The sequence below is a fragment of the Haliotis rufescens genome, unplaced genomic scaffold, assembly GCF_023055435.1.
Source record: "Haliotis rufescens isolate VD_foot unplaced genomic scaffold, xgHalRufe1.0.p SCAF_5, whole genome shotgun sequence".
Lineage (NCBI taxonomy): Eukaryota > Metazoa > Mollusca > Gastropoda > Lepetellida > Haliotidae > Haliotis > Haliotis rufescens.
This window is the reverse complement of record NW_025964223.1, coordinates 7,126,282-7,146,202: the sequence shown is the minus strand read 5'-3', so window position 1 is coordinate 7,146,202 and position 19,921 is coordinate 7,126,282. Positions and strand designations below refer to the sequence as shown.

General features: G+C 39.3%; 2 protein-coding genes and 3 long non-coding RNA genes across 5 annotated transcripts; all 5 read left to right on the top strand.

Moving 5' to 3' along the window:
- Positions 1–4,662: 4,662 nt before the first annotated feature.
- LOC125373372 lies at positions 4,663–5,591 on the top strand. Its single transcript, XR_007218364.1, has 3 exons — positions 4,663–4,753; positions 5,271–5,353; positions 5,472–5,591. It is a non-coding gene; the product is annotated as an uncharacterized LOC125373372 (long non-coding RNA).
- Positions 5,592–5,593: 2 nt separating this feature from the next.
- On the top strand, positions 5,594–5,852 carry LOC125373373. The gene is made up of 2 exons (XR_007218365.1): positions 5,594–5,672; positions 5,791–5,852. It is a non-coding gene; the product is annotated as an uncharacterized LOC125373373 (long non-coding RNA).
- A 165-nt stretch (positions 5,853–6,017) lies between these two features.
- Positions 6,018–6,904, top strand: LOC124116586 (serine-aspartate repeat-containing protein C-like). The gene is made up of 2 exons (XM_048383805.1): positions 6,018–6,022; positions 6,337–6,904. The coding sequence occupies exons 1-2, from the start codon at positions 6,018–6,020 to the stop codon at positions 6,902–6,904; spliced, it is 573 nt and encodes a 190-aa protein (XP_048239762.1).
- A 3-nt stretch (positions 6,905–6,907) lies between these two features.
- On the top strand, positions 6,908–7,573 carry LOC125373014 (fibrinogen-binding protein-like). The gene has a single exon (XM_048383804.1). It carries the CDS (start codon positions 6,908–6,910, stop codon positions 7,571–7,573), a length of 666 nt encoding a protein of 221 aa, XP_048239761.1.
- A 442-nt stretch (positions 7,574–8,015) lies between these two features.
- On the top strand, positions 8,016–8,381 carry LOC125373371. The gene is made up of 2 exons (XR_007218363.1): positions 8,016–8,098; positions 8,343–8,381. It is a non-coding gene; the product is annotated as an uncharacterized LOC125373371 (long non-coding RNA).
- The last annotated feature ends 11,540 nt before the right edge of the window (positions 8,382–19,921 follow it).

Genomic DNA, 19,921 nt, shown 5'->3' with positions numbered 1-19,921 from the left:
TTAGTTAATCAACTTATCAAAAGAACATTATTCGAAATAACTGTCTGTACTCTAAATTTCAAGCTAACAAACAATTATTTTAATCTCCGATCATGTCTATCTGGTGTATAAAAGACAATAAAAGAGAAATGTATTAACTATAGATAACCTTAATCCTAATTTCAGTTTTTACAGAGCTCTTATTTGTGAAGTCTGTTGTCTGGCGTATCTGATGTTCGAACTAAAGAGTAGAATTATAACGCGACGTTGATGTGAACAAATTACGCTCGATGCCATCTGCTACCACTGGTGACACATATAGAGACTTCGTCTTGTTGGCTGGAGATTTGTGCTGCGGACAGAACCACTACATGTTCTTCTGGTAGTTTATACATTGAGCGCTTCATGTGGAATATTTTAGTCATCCATAAAGGTATCAGAATCCCTACCACTCGTAATTACGTTTTGGTAATTTTTCAAAATTTTATATTTCATTTTCCTCGGGATGAATTACATTTTCTATCTATAGAATGACTTGGGTGAGCCTCTAACTACATATGATATATACGAGTCACCTGGTTCATACAGGCACGTGTTCTTAGTTCTCTACTGCATAGCAGTATCAGGTACTTCTGACAACGTATCTCGCACGTGTACCGCCCTCATCGGATGTGTACAACAATGTCACCTGCTTCATACAGACACGTGTACTTAGTTCTCTACTGCATAGCAGTATCAGGTACTTCTGACAACGTATCTTACACGTGTGACATTCTCATCCGGTTTGTACACCAATGACACGTGCTGTACTGGTGCTATACTGGCAGTATCAGGTACTTCTGACAAGGCATCTTGCACGTGTGACATTCTCATCCGGTTTGTACACCAATGACACGTGCTGTACTGGTGCTCTACTGGCAGTATCCGGTACTTCTGAGAACGTATCTTGCACGTGTGACATTCTCATCCGGTTTGTACACCAATGACACGTGCTGTACTGGTGCTCTACTGGCTGTATCTGGTACTTCTGACAACGTATCTTGCACGTGTGACATTCTCATCCGGTTTGTACGCCAATGACACGTGCTGTACTGGTGCTCTACTGGCTGCATCTGGTACTTCTGACAACGCATCTTGCACATGTTAGTGTGCCACTATCTCAGGACAATAAGAGTCTTGCTGTTTACAATCATTTATTACAATATAGAACGTTATGATACTTTGTCTGCTATCGACAATAGAAACAGACATGAGAAATATTATAGCAATTTAGTACTCCCTGGGAGCAGCAGCTACATGAGAAGACACCCCATTTAAATACACATATGATGTAGGAACATATTAAGGCACATTGATTTAAATACATAGGATGTAGCTATATAAGAGGTCACGCCCATTTGACTACAGAAAGTAGCTACATGAGAAGACACTCCATTTAAATACACATATGATGTAGCTACATATTAAGGCACATCAATTTAAATACATGGGATGTAGCTATATAAAATAGGTCATCCTCATTTGACTACAGAAAGTAGCTACATGAGAAGACACTCCATTTAAATACACATATGATGTAGGTACATATTAAGGCACATAGCTTTAAATACATAGGATGTAGCTATATAAAATAGGTCATCCTCATTTGACTACAGAAAGCAGCTACATGAGAAGACACTCCATTTAAATACACATATGATGTAGGTACTCATTAAGGCACATCAATTTGAATACATAGTATGTAGCTATATAAGAGGTCACGCCCATTTGACTACAGAAAGTAGCTACATGAGAAGACACTCCATTTAAATACACATATGATGTAGCTACATATTAAAGCACATTGTTTTAAATACATGGGGTGTAGCTATATAATAGGTCACACCCATTTGACTACAGAAAGTAGCTACATGAGAAGACACTCCATTTAAATACACATATGATGTAGGTACTCATTAAGGCACATCATTCTAATTACATAGTATGAAGCTATAAAAGAGGTTATGCCCATTTGACTACAGAAAGTAGCTACATGAGAAGACACTCCATTTAAATACACATATGATGTAGGTACATATTAAGGCACATTGATTTAAATACATAGGATGTAGCTATATAATAGGTCATGCCCATTTGACTACAGAAAGTAGCTACATGAGAAGACACTCCATTTAAATACACATATGATGTAGGTACTAATTAAGGCACATTGATTTAAATACATAGGATGTAGCTATATAATAGGTCACGCCCATTTGACTACAGAAAGTAGCTACATGAGAAGACACTCCATTTAAATACACATATGATGTAGGTACTCATTAAGGCACATAGATTTAAATACATAGGATGTAGCTATATAAGAGGTCACGCCCATTTGACTACAGAAAGTAGCTACATGAGAAGACACTCCATTGAAATACACATATGATGTAGCTATATAAAAGGTCACGCCCATTTGACTACAGAAAGTAGCTACATGAGAAGACACTCTATTTAAATACACATATGATGTAGCTACATATTAAAGCACATTGATTTAAATACATGGGGTGTAGCTATATAATAGGTCACACCCATTTGACTACAGAAAGTAGCTACATGAGAAGACACTCCATTTAAATACACATATGATGTAGGTACTCATTAAGGCACATCATTCTAATTACATAGTATGAAGCTATAAAAGAGGTTACGCCCATTTGACTACAGAAAGTAGCTACATGAGAAGACACTCCATTTAAATACACATATGATGTAGCTACATATTAAGGCACATTGATTTACATACATAGGATGTAGCTATATAATAGGTCATGCCCATTTGACTACAGAAAGTACACTCCATTTAATTACACATATGATGTAGGTACTAATTAAGGCACATCAATTTATAGTATGTAGCTATATAATACTTCTGCTCTGTGTCTGGGTCTGACAATGATTCCTTGACTGTGTCTGGGTCTGACAAGGACTTCTGTACAGTGTCTGGGTCTGACAATGATTCCTTCACTGTGTCTGGGTCTGACAGTGACTTCTGCTCTGTGTCTGGGACTGACAAGGACTTCTGCTCTGTGTCTGGGTCTGACAATGACTCCTGTTCGATGTCTGGGTCTGACAATGACTTCTGCTCTGTGTCTGGGTCTGAGAATGACTTCTGCACAGTGTCTGGGTCTGACAATGACTCCTTCACTGTGTCTGGGTCTGACAGTGACTTCTGCTGTGTCTGGGTCTGACAATGACTCCTGCACTCAGTCTGGGTCTGACAATGACTCCTTACTGTGTCTGGGTCTGACAATGACTCCTTCACTGTGCCTGACAATGACTCCTTCACTGTGTCTGGGTCTGACAATGACTTCTGCTCTGTGTCTGGGTCTGACAATGACTCCTTCACTGTGTCTGGGTCTGACAGTGACTCCTTCACTGTGTCTGGGTCTGACAATGACTCCTGTTCTGTGTCTGGGTCTGACAATGACTCCTGTTCTGTGACTGGGTCTGACAATGACTCCTTCACTGTGTCTGGGTCTGACAATGACTCCTTCACTGTGTCTGGGTCTGAGAATGATTCCTTTACTGTGTCTGGGTCTAACAATGACTCCTTCACTGTGTCTGGGTCTGACAGTGACTTCTGCACTGTGTCTGGGTCTGACAATGACTTCTGCTCTGTGTCTGGGTCTGACAATGACTTCTGCATTTGACTACAGAAAGTAGCTACATGAGAAGATACTCCATTTAAAGACACATATGATGTAGGTACATATTAAGGCACATTGATTTAAATACATAGTATGTAGCTCTATAATAGGTCATCCTCATTTGACTACAGAAAGTAGCTACATGAGAAGACACTCCATTTAAATACACATATTATGTAGCTACATATTAAGGCACATAGATTTAAATACATAGGATGAAGCTATATAAAATAGGTCATCCTCATTTGACTACAGAAAGTAGCTACATGAGAAGACACTCCATTTAAATACACATATGATGTAGCTACATATTAAGGCACATTGATTTAAATACATAGGATGTAGCTTTATAATAGGTCATGTCCATTTGACTACAGAAAGTAGCTACATGAGAAGACACTCCATTTAAATACACATATGATGTAGCTACATATTAAGGCACATTGATTTAAATACATAGGATGTAGCTTTATAATAGGTCATGTCCATTTGACTACAGAAAGTAACTACATGAGAAGACACTCCATTTAAATACACATATGATGTAGGTACTCATTGAGGCACATACATTTATAGTATGTAGCTATATAAAATAGGTCATCCTCATTTGACTACAGAAAGTAGCTACATGAGAAGACACTCAATATAGATACACATATGATGTAGGTACATATTAAGGCACATCAATTTATAGGATTTAGCTATATAGAACAGGTCATCCTCATTTGACTACAGAAAGTAGCTACATGAGAAGACACTCCATTTAAATACACATATGATGTAGCTATATAAAATAGGTCATCCTCATTTGACTACAGAAAGTAGCTACATGAGAAGACACTCCATTTAAATCGAATATGATGTTTGCTATATAAGAGGTCACGCCCATTTGACTACAGAAAGTAGCTACATGAGAAGACACTCCATTTTAATACACATATGATATAGGTACATATTAAGGCACATCAATTTATAGGATTTAGCTATATAGAACAGGTCATCCTCATTTGACTACAGAAAGTAGCTACATGAGAAGACACTCCATTTAAATACACATATGATGTAGCTATATAAAATAGGTCATCCTCATTTGACTACAGAAAGTAGCTACATGAGAAGACACTCCATTTAAATCGAATATGATGTAGCTATATAAGAGGTCACGCCCATTTGACTACAGAAAGTAGCTACATGAGAAGACACTCCATTTTAATACACATATGATATAGGTACATATTAAGGCACATCAATTTATAGGATTTAGCTATATAAAATAGGTCATCCTCATTTGACTACAGAAAGTAGCTACATGAGAAGACACTCCATTTAAATGCACATATGATGTAGCTATATAAAATAGGTCATCCTCATTTGACTACAGAAAGTAGCTACATGAGAAGACACTCCATTTTAATACACATATGATATAGATACATATTAAGGCACATCAATTTATAGGATTTAGCTATATAAAATAGGTCATCCTCATTTCACTACAGAAAGTAGCTACATGAGAAGACACTCAATATAGATACACATATGATATAGATACATATTAAGGCACATCAATTTATAGGATTTAGCTATATAAAATAGGTCATCTTCATTTGACTACAGAAAGTAGCTACATGAGGAGACACTCCATTTAAATGCACATATGATGTAGCTATATAAAATAGGTCATCCTCATTTGACTACAGAAAGTAGCTACATGAGAAGACACTCCATTTTAATACACATATGATATAGATACATATTAAGGCACATCAATTTATAGGATTTAGCTATATAAAATAGGTCATCCTCATTTGACTACAGAAAGTAGCTACATGAGAAGACACTCAATATAGATACACATATGATATAGATACATATTAAGGCACATCAATTTATAGGATTTAGCTATATAAAATAGGTCATCTTCATTTGACTACAGAAAGTAGCTACATGAGAAGACACTCCATTTAAATGCACATATGATGTAGCTATATAAAATAGGTCATCCTCATTTGACTACAGAAAGTAGCTACATGAGAAGACACTCCATTTTAATACACATATGATATAGATACATATTAAGGCACATCAATTTATAGGATTTAGCTATATAAAATAGGTCATCCTCATTTGACTACAGAAAGTAGCTACATGAGAAGACACTCCATTTAAATACACATATGATGTAGCTATATAAAATAGGTCATCTTCATTTGACTACAGAAAGTAGCTACATGAGAAGACACTCAATATAGATACACATATGATGTAGCTATATAAAATAGGTCATCCTCATTTGACTACAGAAAGTAGCTACATGAGAAGATACTCCATTTAAATACACATATGATGTAGGTACATATTAAGGCACATTGATTTAAATACATAGGATATAGCTTTATAACAGGTCACGCCCATTTGACTACAGAAAGTAGCTACATGAGAAAACACTCCATTTAAATACACATATGATGTAGGTATATATTAAGGCACATTGATTTAAATACATAGGATATAGCTATATAATAGGTCACGCCCATTTGACTACAGAAAGTAGCTACATGAGAAGACACTCCATTTAAATACACATATGATGTAGGTACATATTAAGGCACATCAATTTATAGTATGTAGCTATATAATACTTCTGCTCTGTGTCTGACAGTGACTCCTGTTCTGTGCCTGGGTCTGACAGTGACTCCTGTTCTGTGTCTGGGTCTGACAGTGACTCCTGCTCTGTGTCTGGATCTGACAGTGACTCCTGCTCTGTGTCTGGATCTGATAGTGACTCCTTCACTGTGCCTGACAATGACTTCTGTTCTGTGTCTGGGTCTGACAATGACTCCTGCTCTGTGTCTGGGTCTGACAATGAGTCCTTCACTGTGTCTGGGTCTGACAAGTACTTCTGTTCTATGTCTGGGTCTGACAATGACTCCTTCACTGTTTCTGGGTCTGACAATGACTCCTTCACTGTGTCTAGGTCTGACAATGACTTCTGCTCTGTGTCTGACAATGACTCCTGTTCTGTGTCTGGGACTGACAAGGACTTCTGCCCTGTGTCTGGGTCTGACAATGACTCCTTCACTGTGTCTGGGTCTGACAATGACTCTTTTACTGTGTCTGGGTCTGACAATGACTCCTGTTCGATGTCTGCGTCTGACAATGACTTCTGCTCTGTGTCTGGGTCTGACAATGACTTCTGCTCTGTGTCTGGGTCTGACAATGACTTCTGACCTATGTCTGGGTCTGACAATGACTCCTTCACTGTGTCTGGGTCTGACAATGACTCCTTCACTGTGTCTGGGTCTGACAATGACTCCTTCACTGTGTCTGGGTCTGACAATGACTCCTTCACTGTGTCTGGGTCTGACAATGACTCCTGTTCTGTGTCTGGGTCTGACAATGACTCCTTCACTGTGTCTGGGTCTGACAATGACTTCTGCACTGTGTCTGACAATGACTCCTGTTCTGTGTCTGGGTCTGACAATGACTTCTGCTCTGTGTCTGGGTCTGATAATGACTTCTGCACTCAGTCTGGGTCTGTCAATGACTCCTGCTCTGGGTCTGGGTCTGACAATGACTTCTGCTCTGTGTCTGGGTCTGACAATGACTCTTTCACTGTGTCTGGGTCTGACAATGACTTCTGCTCTGTGTCTGGGTCTGACAATGACTCCTTCACTGTGTCTGGGTCTGACAAGTACTTCTGCTCTGTGTCTGGGTCTGACAATGACTCCTGCTCTGGGTCTGGGTCTGACAATGACTTCTGCTCTGTGTCTGGGTCTGACAATGACTCCCTCACTGTGTCAGGGTCTGACAATGACTCCTTCACTGTGTCTGGGTCTGACAATGACATCTGCACTGTGTCTGGGTCTGGCAATGACTCCTGCTCTGTCTGGTTCTGACAATGACATCTCCTCTGTGTCTGGGTCTGACAATGACATCTGCTCTGTGTCTGGGTCTGACAATGGCTTAGCTGGACATTTCAGTGAAATTACAAGGCACACCCACCAAACATACACTTGATGTGGCTGTATGAGGCGAACACATTTATGTACACAGGATGAAGCTACATAAGACACACTTACTGAAGTACACTGTGCCAGTACATAAGGTGAAGCTACATGATAGTCGCACACATTTAAAATACATTTGATCTTGCTGTATTAGGCACAAATATTTAAAAACACAGGATGTAGCTACACTTAGAAGACACACTCACTTAAAGTACACAGGATACTACAGCATGAAAAGGCTATACACAACCTGTAGCTACACACTGATTCACGCTCATTTAGAATACATGTAGCCATATTAAAGGCCACCCCCATTTGACAATAGAAAGTAGCTACATCAGAAGATAATTAAACTTATATTGATTCTCTTATCCACACATTAATTCAAATACATCGGATGTAGCTATATAAGAGGTCACGCCCATTTGACTACAGAAAGTAGCTACATAAGAAGACACTCCATTTAAATACACATATGATGTAGCTACATATTAAGGCACATTGATTTAAATACATAGGATGTAGCTATATAAGAGGTCACGCCCATTTGACTACAGAAAGTAGCTACATGAGAAGACACTGAAAATAAATACACATATGATGTAGCTACATATTAAGGCACATCAATTTAAATACATGGGGTGTAGCTATATAAGAGGTCACGCCCATTTGACTACAGAAAGTAGCTACATGAGAAGACACTCCATTTAAATACACATATGATGTAGGTACATATTAAGGCACATTGATTTAAATACATAGGATGTAGCTCTATAAGAGGCCACCCATTTGACTACAGAAAGTAGCTACATGAGAAGATACTCCATTTAAATACACATATGATGTAGGTACATATTAAGGCACATTGATTTAAATACATAGGATGTAGCTCTATAAGAGGCCACCCATTTGACTACAGAAAGTAGCTACATGAGAAGATACTCCATTTAAATACACATATGATGTAGGTACATATTAAGGCACATTGATTTAAATACATAGGATGTAGCTCTATAAGAGGTCACCCATTTGACTACAGAAAGTAGCTACATGAGAAGACACTCCATTGAAATACACATATGATGTAGGTACATATTAAGTTACATCGATTTATAGGATGTAGCTATATAAAATAGGTCAAACCCATTTAACTACAGAAAGTAGCTACATGAGAAGACGCTCCATTTAAATACACATATCATGAAGGTACATATTAAGGACATCGATCAAAATACATGGGGTGTAGCTATATAATAGCTACATGATACAGAAATGCCAATTTACAATATACAGGAAATAGCTACATGATAAAGAAACGCCAATTTACAATATACAGGAAGTAGCTACTTGATAAAGAAATGCCAATTTACAATATACAGGATGCAGGTACATGATTAGGCACGCCCATTGCAATACACATAATATAGCTACATGATAAGGTTTTTTTCTGGTTTGTTTGATATTTAACGCTGTACTCAGCAATATTCCAGCTATATGACGGCGGTCTGGGAATAATCGAGTCTGGACCAGACAATCCAGTGATTGACATCATGAGCATCAATGCATCAATGCCAACCATGTCAGGAAGCCTGACCACCAAATCCCATTAGTCGCCTCTTACGACAAGCATAGTCGCCTTTTACGGCAAGCATGGGTTGCTGAAGACCTACTCTACCCCGGATCTTCACGGGTAAGCTACACGATAAGACACGCCCATTGCAATACACAGGATGACGCTACAAGAAGAGGCACATTCATTTAAATACTCCGGATTTAGCTACATGATAAGACACGCCCATTGCAATACACAGGATGACGCTACAAGAAGAGGCACATTCATTTAAATACTCCGGATTTAGCTACATGATAAGACACGCCCATTGCAATACACAGGATGACGCTACAAGAAGAGGCACATTCATTTAAATACTCCGGATTTAGCTACATGATAAGACACGCCCATTGCAATACACAGGATGACGCTACAAGAAGAGGCACATTCATTTAAATACTCCGGATTTAGCTACATGATAAGACCCGACCTGGGGAATACGCCGATTGGAATTCAGGACGTGACTAAGTGACCATCTAGGCCTGTGCTGGTCCTCCACAAATGAAGAACCGTGGAGAAGAATCTCTGTACTCTCTGCCGCAGCTTCTCCCTGTGTGGTGGAATGTCCTTGTCTCCATCTACAGACAGGAAACACAACCTCAGACAATATTAATGTGACAAGGCAAACAAAGACAGAACGGGTTCAGTGAGGGGTCTTCTGTTTGAGCCATAAGGCATTGTGAACACTGGGTGCCAGGTATCTATGGCTTAATTATCCATGCTTATCCTTTAGAATAATAGGGTTTCTAAACTTGGTGGATAAACCTAACTAAACATCCTCCTACTCACCACTAGCGCCGTATCCATCTACTGAGTTAGATTTCTTGAGGATCTGGACCCGAGTTCCCCTCCCCTTGTCAGACGCCACCACGTGCTCTGGCGAGGAAATTAGTTTTCAAGTCAGATAATAGGGTCATTACTAAAACAAAAGGGAAATTTTCCTGTTGTATCAGCTGCAGATCAGCTGCAGAAGAACAAGGGCTAACTCACATGTTTCACTGCAGTCTAGGATTAAAAATGAATATATATATATCGTATTGAAGGTATTCATCGTAGTTGAGGAATTGATCAATTTCGCGTCAATTATTATTATTAGTAGTAGTAGAAGTAGTAGTAGTAGTACGTTGTGTTTTACTCAAAATAATTATGTATTATGATGAGAAAAATGCTTGATAAATATAATTATCCTTCAGACTGTTGAAAAAAAGAGAAGAAATTGTCTGGTAACTTGGATTGTTTGCAGGGTGTTTTTATATACTTATTTAGGCTCATAGTTTTAATTTAACAAATATCTCGTTTTGCAGCTGTAGTTGTCGAAATGTCTAGCCTCCATACAAACTCCCAGTCCCCTCCCCCTCCTTCAGAATATGAAACTGTCGGTCCCTGACTACGTCGGATGTATAGTACATAGTAGTTGGATGTATTAAGCCTGCGTGCCGTGCAATCAGGTTACATTGTAGCAAGTACACATCAAGGCAGCATATTTCTGCAAGCACCAAAGTGACAAGGTATATTCTCTGTTGATGACAATAGATGAAATTGGCTACAGCACTGTCATGAACTGTCTCAAAGTTCAACATACATCCATACGGATGATAGTCCTTTTGGCCACTGTTGAGAGCGAGGAGAGAGAGAGAGAGAGAGAGAGAGAGAGAGAGAGAGAGAGAGAGAGCAAGAGAGAGAGAGAGAGAGAGAGAGAGAGAGAGAGAGAGGGAGAGAGAGAGAGAGAGAGACCCTCAACTGCTACCACTAAGCAAAATGTGGAAAAAATTATATGATTGTGGGTTGAGAACGTTCTGAGGAATGAACTGGATTTGACATCGGTTTCACCACACATGTTCCAAGGCTTCTGACCCCTGATCAGAAACGATCCAGGTTCATCATCTCTCGTGAGACTTTACGTCGTTTGGAAGCCTTGGGTTCACCACTATCAGCCAGAGACTAAACTACATACAATGCAGTGGAAACATTTCAAGTCTCCGAAGAACAAGGCAAAGTTTGGTCCATTGGTTGACAAGGTGATGGCTTCGGTTTTTCTGTGATTCCAGAGGAATCCTACTGGTGGACTACCTCACAAAATGTCAGACTTGAAGAAAAAATTGTCTGATGGGCATTTTCCTAAGATCTGAAAAGTGAACGATGTGCGAGGATATACCTCCGGCTATAAAATTACGCAGTGATGTAGAATATTAAATTTCTCATCTAATGGTGTAAATTTTACTGCAGATATTATTTTTTTTGTAATAATTTTTTTATTCAGGGTTCAGAATACATTGTACACGATATAATACATATTAATACATTAACGGTTTGCACATCATTTGTAATGTCATGATTGATATTACCAGTGATAATAAATGATTTACTGCAAAAAATATATATGTATCACATGATGGAATCCCTTTTTTTATATCATAAAAACACAACAGCCCTTCAAAATTCTCATACAGACACCTGCTGTAAATAACGCCGTGAATGGAGATTTAATGTCTAAAAAATGGCGACATTTACGATGTACCTAAGTTTCAGAAGTCATTTTCAGTAATTTAGCTTTTCTGAAAATGACAGTAGATGATATGACTGAACAGGGAATTTCCCACAGTATTCAAAACTGTAGAGTGTATTAGTGTGCGTGGTGTAGGCCTATGTTGAATTTTTTTCGATTTCCAAGTGAGGGTTGAAGAGGAGGGGCATACATGTCCCTCTTGCATCCAGGGGGTTAGCGCTGCTTACTATATATTTCCAGATTAGATAGCCATTGGCAAAGTAACATACTCCATGATTTACTGGCAAAGTAACATACTCCATGATTAATGACTTGCTTTGTAACTGTTCCTAGGCAACATTTATTTGACTACACTTTTTAATCATTTCGGATTATTTAGATAAGTTATTTAGATATTGATAACAATTACATCAACATAAAGTAGGGATATTGGTTATTGGTTATTTTTGTTTAGGTGTATACAGTCTATAGATAGGTATACGTTCTTATACATAAACATAACATCGCCGTGTAGTGTACAGATTGGTCAGTGTCGCGTGTTCACAGCAAAGAGTACATTTTCTCAACAAAACACAAAATAACTGGCTATAAAAAAATCAAGGCGTCAACAAAAAGATGAGTATTCTTTTGCTCACCTCGCAGATGTCCAATCACTCTGGAATAGTTGACTGCTTATACGCTAAAACACGAGAGCGGCTTGTGTTCAAGCGGGGTCGCAGAACAATGCTGCTATGTGATGAACTTTGAACTCTGACGTCACTATACTATGACGTCATGGGGATATGTAAACATGCAGATTTCGCAATTACATTTGTTTGTCTTCTTCTGGTGTTTCAAGAAGTTATTTCGCGAAAACAAACTCGTCCGATTAGAGTTGTTTCCCTTTCGGCAAATAGCACAAGCTCCATTCTAGCGCGTACCGCCTCCGTTTCCTCAAATACAGAGAGCGCAGAGCACGATGTTTCGCTGTGAGGAGCTCGTCACTAAAAATATGTCAGGTCTCTGCAATGTGCAAAGTCGAATGAACTCTTCTTTTGACTTGTACATGTTTGAGTAAAGATATCAACTTCAGTGTACGTATGATCTGATAGTTTTTGCCAGGGCTGAGGTAAAACAATTCCCTGATATTTTGTACCCAACACCAAAACTATTCAGATACATATATCAAACAATCAGATCATGTGTTCGCTGAAGTTGACTGAAGCTTTGTCTTTACTCAAACATATACAAGTCAAAAGGAATGTGTGCATCGTCAGAAAGAAATGCGAACATTAGCGACTTGTAGTGTAACCACTGAGCTTTTGTGAGGTTTTTTTCATTTAACAATATATCACGTGACTAGCCACGGGTCCGGGTAGTCCAGTGGGTACCCGGGTTCTACTCGGGACCCACCCGAAACGAGTACCCGAGTTACCCGTCTCAGCCCTAGTGGCTACCCGAAGAAGGGTCGGGTGTAAATTGGAACCCGTCCCAGTCTAACAGGGATCAGTAGGACTGAGGAAGGAAACACAGTGACACACATCGAGCTCAGGTGCCCCAGACAACGTCACCGGAAAAAGCGTCACGTTTGGATAAATACAGTATGCTCAGTGTAATCCATTTAGTACACAACCTTCAATAAACACTCATTTAACTCATATAACGCTCAACAAGGAAAATTCTACAATGAACCGATTTTCACATTTGCATAACATCTGAAAATTTGCATTTTTTTATGCATAACAAAATCTCAAAATACTTAGCAGTGTCTCTTTTTTTTCAAATCGGTATAATATTTGCAGTTACATTTACACCATGAGACAGAAAATTTGACATTTTACATCTAGGGTTGTTACAGTGCCGCAATATTCTTGGACAACGTTCACTTGTCAGATCTGAAAATGTGCGTCAGAGAAATGACGTAATACATTGAGCACTATTAGTGCTTCGGTATGCATTTGTCATATACACCACCAGTGAAGATCCGGGCTAGAATAGGTCTTCAGCAACCAATGCTTGCCGTAAATGGTGACTATGCTTGTCGTAAGAGGCGACTAACGGGATCGGGTGAACAAGGCTCGCTGACCTGGTTGATGCATGTCATCGTATTCCAATTGCGTGGATCGATGCTCATTTGCAGAGATGTTGCCTATTGACTTCATGTGTGGGCATTTTAATTATGCAAAGTGGGGAGTGGGGTCACTCAATGTTGCAAAGGGTCACTTTGGAAACCACAGATCTACGAAGCCTTGTCAAATAGGAACTGGTCCCATAGACAGACCATAGAGTGGAGTTTGGCATGATAGGGGACTAGAACAGTCCATGCACAGAGATTGTGGATCGTCACCTCTACATATCTGAAACAGCTCTGAACAACTTCTTTCAGTGGCATTTAGAAGTTGGTGTGATGAAGACAAGTTCTATGGATAAACAACTTCTTTATTACGATTAGTGCGACGTTTCGGTGTAGATCCTAACACCTTCATCAAGCAAGTGATGGAGAGTGCCGACTGACTGACTGACTGATATAGGAGATTTAACGTGCGCTTTCCGACTGTAATGGATAGTGCTGGAATAGGTATATATACTTATTAACATCAATGTTTATACAGTAAATTGATTGACAGAGAGCTGATTAAGATGATTGGAAGGCAAGGATTGACTAATGGGGCAGGGTATATACAACCACGGAAGCTGACTGGGATGATTGGAAGCCAGTAAATTAGAAGCCAGTGATTAGTCTAATCCGGCACAGAGTCAGCAAGCAGACTAATAGGGATGATTGGAAGCCATTGGATTAATTGGATCTCAAAAATCTCAATTTTGACATTTAACCCTTGGACTGCGTGTCGTGATAATCGTGCAGGCCCTTATTCGACAGAGGCGTGTCAATTACCATTGTGTTAGAAGTCCGTAATGACCACATATTCCGGTGGACAGAACCAAATGCTTTTCAGATAATACCAAATTATCTAAATTTGATGGATGTTGCATCGAGATATCGCATATTGAAAATTTCCGTTACTTACTAAGATATGGCTCATTAGAAATGACGGTGGTTTTGGTATCAGTGTAACATGCACATGTCATGGTCAATAACATAATGGTGGCGATGTGGCCGTAGGAAAAACTGTTGAAAATATTACCAACCACGACAATCAATGAAGTTTGCAGAGAATTTATCATTAATATTTAACCGTATATTTAGCGCGAGAATTCTTATTCAAAGAAATTAGCTACGCCCCAACTGGAAAACGACACGTACTTCCTGCAGTCATGTAAACATCACTGCAAAGTTGTTTGGACGGGATTATAAAGTACATTGGTTCCTTCAGTATTGATCTGTATATGAATCCGCGTTTTATTATTTAAAAAAATGTAATAATAACAGCGTAGTCCTCGAATAATTTCGAGGACAACCTGCCGATCATTTCGATTTTAGAATTTGGAGTTGGTTGCAAAACGTAAACAAACCATTGGGTCACGTGAATTTTGTTGACGTTCAAAGAAAACCCATTGATGCCAACATCGTCATAAAAACGTTAGATCCAGTCTGTAAATATACTGGGGAACATGTTTTATTGAAATTAAAATCTTTTATCGGTTGGAAAAATGGAAATGACTTGATCGAGATCGATACTCCATGGAACTGAAACATGCGAACCTTCAACGGAATGCCTGGTACTATAAACATCCGATTCCACCGTGAATAATTATATGTGTATATTTAGGGATAACTGGTAACTAAAAGGTAATACCATTTACGTTAAAGTTTCAATATTTCTGTTCATTGCGGGCTTTAGAAGGATTTTTTTCGCGATTATAGATCATTTACCAGTTGTGTTTCGTTGACATGCGGGAAACAACAATCTGCCGTTATCAGATTCCTAGGTCAGACCCTATCTGATGGTGTAAATTTAACGGCAAATTTAAAACCGGTTTGAAAAAATACCACTGCTCTGAAAATATACTCTGCTTTGAAAAACAGCAAATTTCTCCGCTTTTTTACAACGTACACCCAAAGTACCGTGCGACGATATTTTTTATTTAGCTTTACGGAAACTGTGAGCAAACAAAACAGATCTTCTGCCTAATATCTGAACGACATAATTATATATCAAATGGATTTTTATTCTTATGTATAAGGTTATATATTCAATACAAAAGAAGCCTGTCGTAAATGACGAAAACTCATCTTCCACTATGACATCAAAAGACAACCGAGGACCCGTGAAGATCTTGGGTTGTCTTCAGCAACCCATGCTTGTTGTAAAAGTTGACTGCTTATCGTAAGAGGCGACTAACGGGATCGGGTGGTCAGGCTCGCTGACTTGGTTGATGCATGTCATCGTATCCAAAATCATGATGGTCCAGTCTCGATTATTTACAGACCGCCGCCATATAGCTGCAATATTGCTGAGTGAGGCGTTAAACAACAAACAGCAGAAGGGTTACAGACGGACAAGACAAGGGGGCATAACTCCGCTAAGCTTAGAAATAGTTTATTTAACTCAGGTCATTTGGTGAGAATTAGCTTTGGATAAAGACAAATATATTTGGTATTTTGTTCACGAGGAACAAAACTACTCCAGCACAAATATCGCTATTGAAACTGTATACGTAATGATGAAATCGTACTTCCTATAAAAGGAAGTAATAATGAAATGGATGGCCCTATCAAACCTATAAATTATTCTTTGGAATCCAACATTCTCCTGATTGTGCAAGTCTAATTTGACTGAGGTTGTACCATTGTTAATGGGACAATAGCCCAATCATCAAATGTAATGAATTACTGAAGAAAATGACACCATGACCCGGTCTTATGACTTTGACAACGGACGGACTTCTTGTAATGAAGGTCAACTCCGTCATCTTGCCGATACCGACGCCTCCTAGAGGGCGCAGCTTTAACTTTGTTAGGCGTCCTTGCAAGTTTGTAAAGAATTTGATTGGAAGATGATGAAGTATCTGGTCCAGTCTTCACTTTGGGAGGCAGATCTGGTTTTTGAGGACTGTATTCAGAGCACGCCCTGTCTGAAGCCGAAGTGTCCATGATGTAGTTGTGGTCCGCCGGTTTGATGAACTTGTGTCCCTGTACTGACCTAAGCTTTTTGGCGGAAGCGAGTTCAGATCTTTCAGGATCGCCAGGACTGCTTTTAGGTGTCGACCTAACGTCAGATGCTGGTGAGTACATGATGTAGTGGTAGTCATCTGAATCTATTCCTGATTCTGTCTTATTTGGCCCAGTCTTTACTACGAAGGACTAGTTTCAGGGGTTAATACAGAGTTAAGCATCGCTTACTATATATTTCCTATAGCCATTTGTTAAAAAACAAAATAAACCCTCTATACTGTATAAACTTTCCCACCATCACATTGGTTTATATTTTCAAAGTAACATACTCCACGACTAATGACTTGCTTTGAAACTGTTCCATGACAACTGCTATTTGTCTACTCATTAAATTGTTCCTTCTGCTTCTTGGCATTACATATGTCAGACCCAACCTGTGAAGATCCGGGGAAGATTAGGTCTTCAGCAACCCATGCTTGCCGTAAAAGGCGACTATGCTTGTCGTTAGAGGCGACTCGCGGGATCGGGTGGTCAGACTCGCTGACGTGGTTGAAGCATGTCATCGATCCCAATTGCGTGGATCGATGCTCATGATGTCAATCACTTGATTGTCTGGCCCAGGCTCGATTATTTACAGACCGCCGTCATATAGCTGGAATATTGCTGAGTGCGGCGTTAAACAACAAACAGTATGTGTGACCATCTGGAGAAGAATACAGTGTATTCTTGAGAAAGATATATGATTGTCGTAAGAGGCGGCTAAAAGGATCGGCTGGTCACGTTCAGTGACTAGATTGATTGCATACTATCTATTCAAATTGCATGGATCGATGCTCATGATGTCAATCACTGGATTGGCTCATCTAGACTGGATCATTGCACTTATTAGTTATGGGTTTGAGAAAATCACATAGGGGCATGAGGATGAGTAACTGTTGGAAAGATGTAAACTTACTATCGTGGTATGTATAATGTCCATGGTATGTGTACATACGAACTAGATAAATAAGTATGAGGATATGTTTTAAAACAAACCTAACTGTAAATTAATACACTAAAAACGTTTGTCTTTGTCGCCGAAAATTATTGGAGGGAGAACAGTACAAGGGGATGAGTAAACGTTGGGAAGATCTAAACTAACTATAGTGGTATGTGTACATACGAAGTACATAAATAATTATGAGAATATGTTTTAAAACAAACCTAACTGAACATTATGACACAAAAAACGTCAATGATTGTCCCGGACACTGATCAAAAGGAAAAAAAAGGTCTGCCACGGGGAGGGGCGGTCGGGTAGCCTAGTGGTTAGAGCGTTCGATCGTCACGCCGAAGACCCGGGTTCGATTCCCGACATGGGTACAATGTGTGAAGCCCATTTCCGGTGTCCCCCGCCGTGATTTTGCTGGCATATTGCTAAAAGCGGCGTAAAACCATACTCACTCACTCTGCCACGTGAGTGAGTTGAGTTGGGTTTAACGCCACTTTTAACAGTATTCCAGCTATATCGCGGCGTGTCAGCTTAATGTGGGAGGTAAGCCCGAAGTGATGCAGGTCTCAGACGTTTACCACTTCGATGAACGGGTATGGTGCTGACAAACCTAGAAACATAATCGGGGCGAACCGGGATTCGAACCCACAATCATAGCTAGGTTTCTGGCGTGCCCAAGGGACGCAACTCTGCACAGCGAATCGCGGCGCCTGAGACGACTGGGCCACCCGTGCCCCCCACTCTGCCACGGGGAAAGGCGGGAAACGCTGACGGGTAACTCTTATAGGGAAGTATAGTTCATGGTTATTAAAAAAATACACACTCACAACGTTGTCAGTTTAATTATGAAAATGTCGCATGCCTCCACCGATCTAGTTCATAACAAATAACATTAAAATAATGTAAATAAATAATGTAACTATTACTTGAAAAGATTAATTATGAAAAAATATAAATTAAATTTACCACTGTAGATGCACAAAATAGTTTTATGCGAATTCCATTCTTTCAATTATTTAAACATGTATGATGTATACCACTATGATTGTGTCAACTTAATACATGTTGTTCCTTGAAAACAACAAATGTTTTGAGAAGTCATTGTTGTTTTACTAGGTTTTTTTTCAAGATTGTTTTTAAAAAATATTTTTATAATACATATGCATTAAAAATCAAAAGTGTCATGTTCTCATTCCTGATTCTGAAGGTACCACATGCAAATTAGAATTTGTTTCACCTTCTGCGTTACAAAAAAGAAAACACAATAGAGTGTTCTTGTACCATCATTTCACCGGGTATCGGCGGTTATTTATATATCGACCAAAACATATGAATGCCATATATGTAGATATTTCCAAACACATGGCGCTGTTCGGGAGATAGGAACATAAAGAGGGGAACGGACATGCAATCAAACTCTGGCTTATCCCAATGTATGCCAAAATGCTAAGTTCAAGTTTAAAGGGTCTAAATGATCAGGAACAACGCTTCCGTATTTATTCGTGCGAGGGAATTCCCAGGGTTTTCCCCAGGAATGTGGAAGTAGTCCCTCAGCGTTTACGTCATTTCAAGAACACGGTCTCGTGAAACGTCAAACTGCGTGGTTCATACACTCTTGAACTTTATTTTCGCGGTCATGTAACCGACCTATCGTCCAATGGAAAAGCCGTATATCGTGTAAACTTCACATCTAAAAGTTATCGAACCATAACATTACGGTGCAGTGTACGGATTGGTCAGTGTGGCGTGTTCATGGCACTCTCCTACCCAGAGTTCCATGCGGCCGGCAGCCAGCTAGCATTATGCTGAGTCACCACTGCGACGGAGTGTGTGTTCATGGCAAACAGTACATTTTCAGAAGACAATATATCTTGCTATACAAAAATAAGGCGTTAAAAATGAAGAAGAGTATTTTTGTGCTTACCTGGACGATGTCCTATCTCTTTGTGTGGAATAGTTTACTGCTTAAACGTCTAAAACACGAGAGCGGCTTGTGTTCAAGCGGGGTCGCAGAACAATGCTGCTATGTGATGAACTTTGAACTATGACGTCACTATACCATGACGTCATTG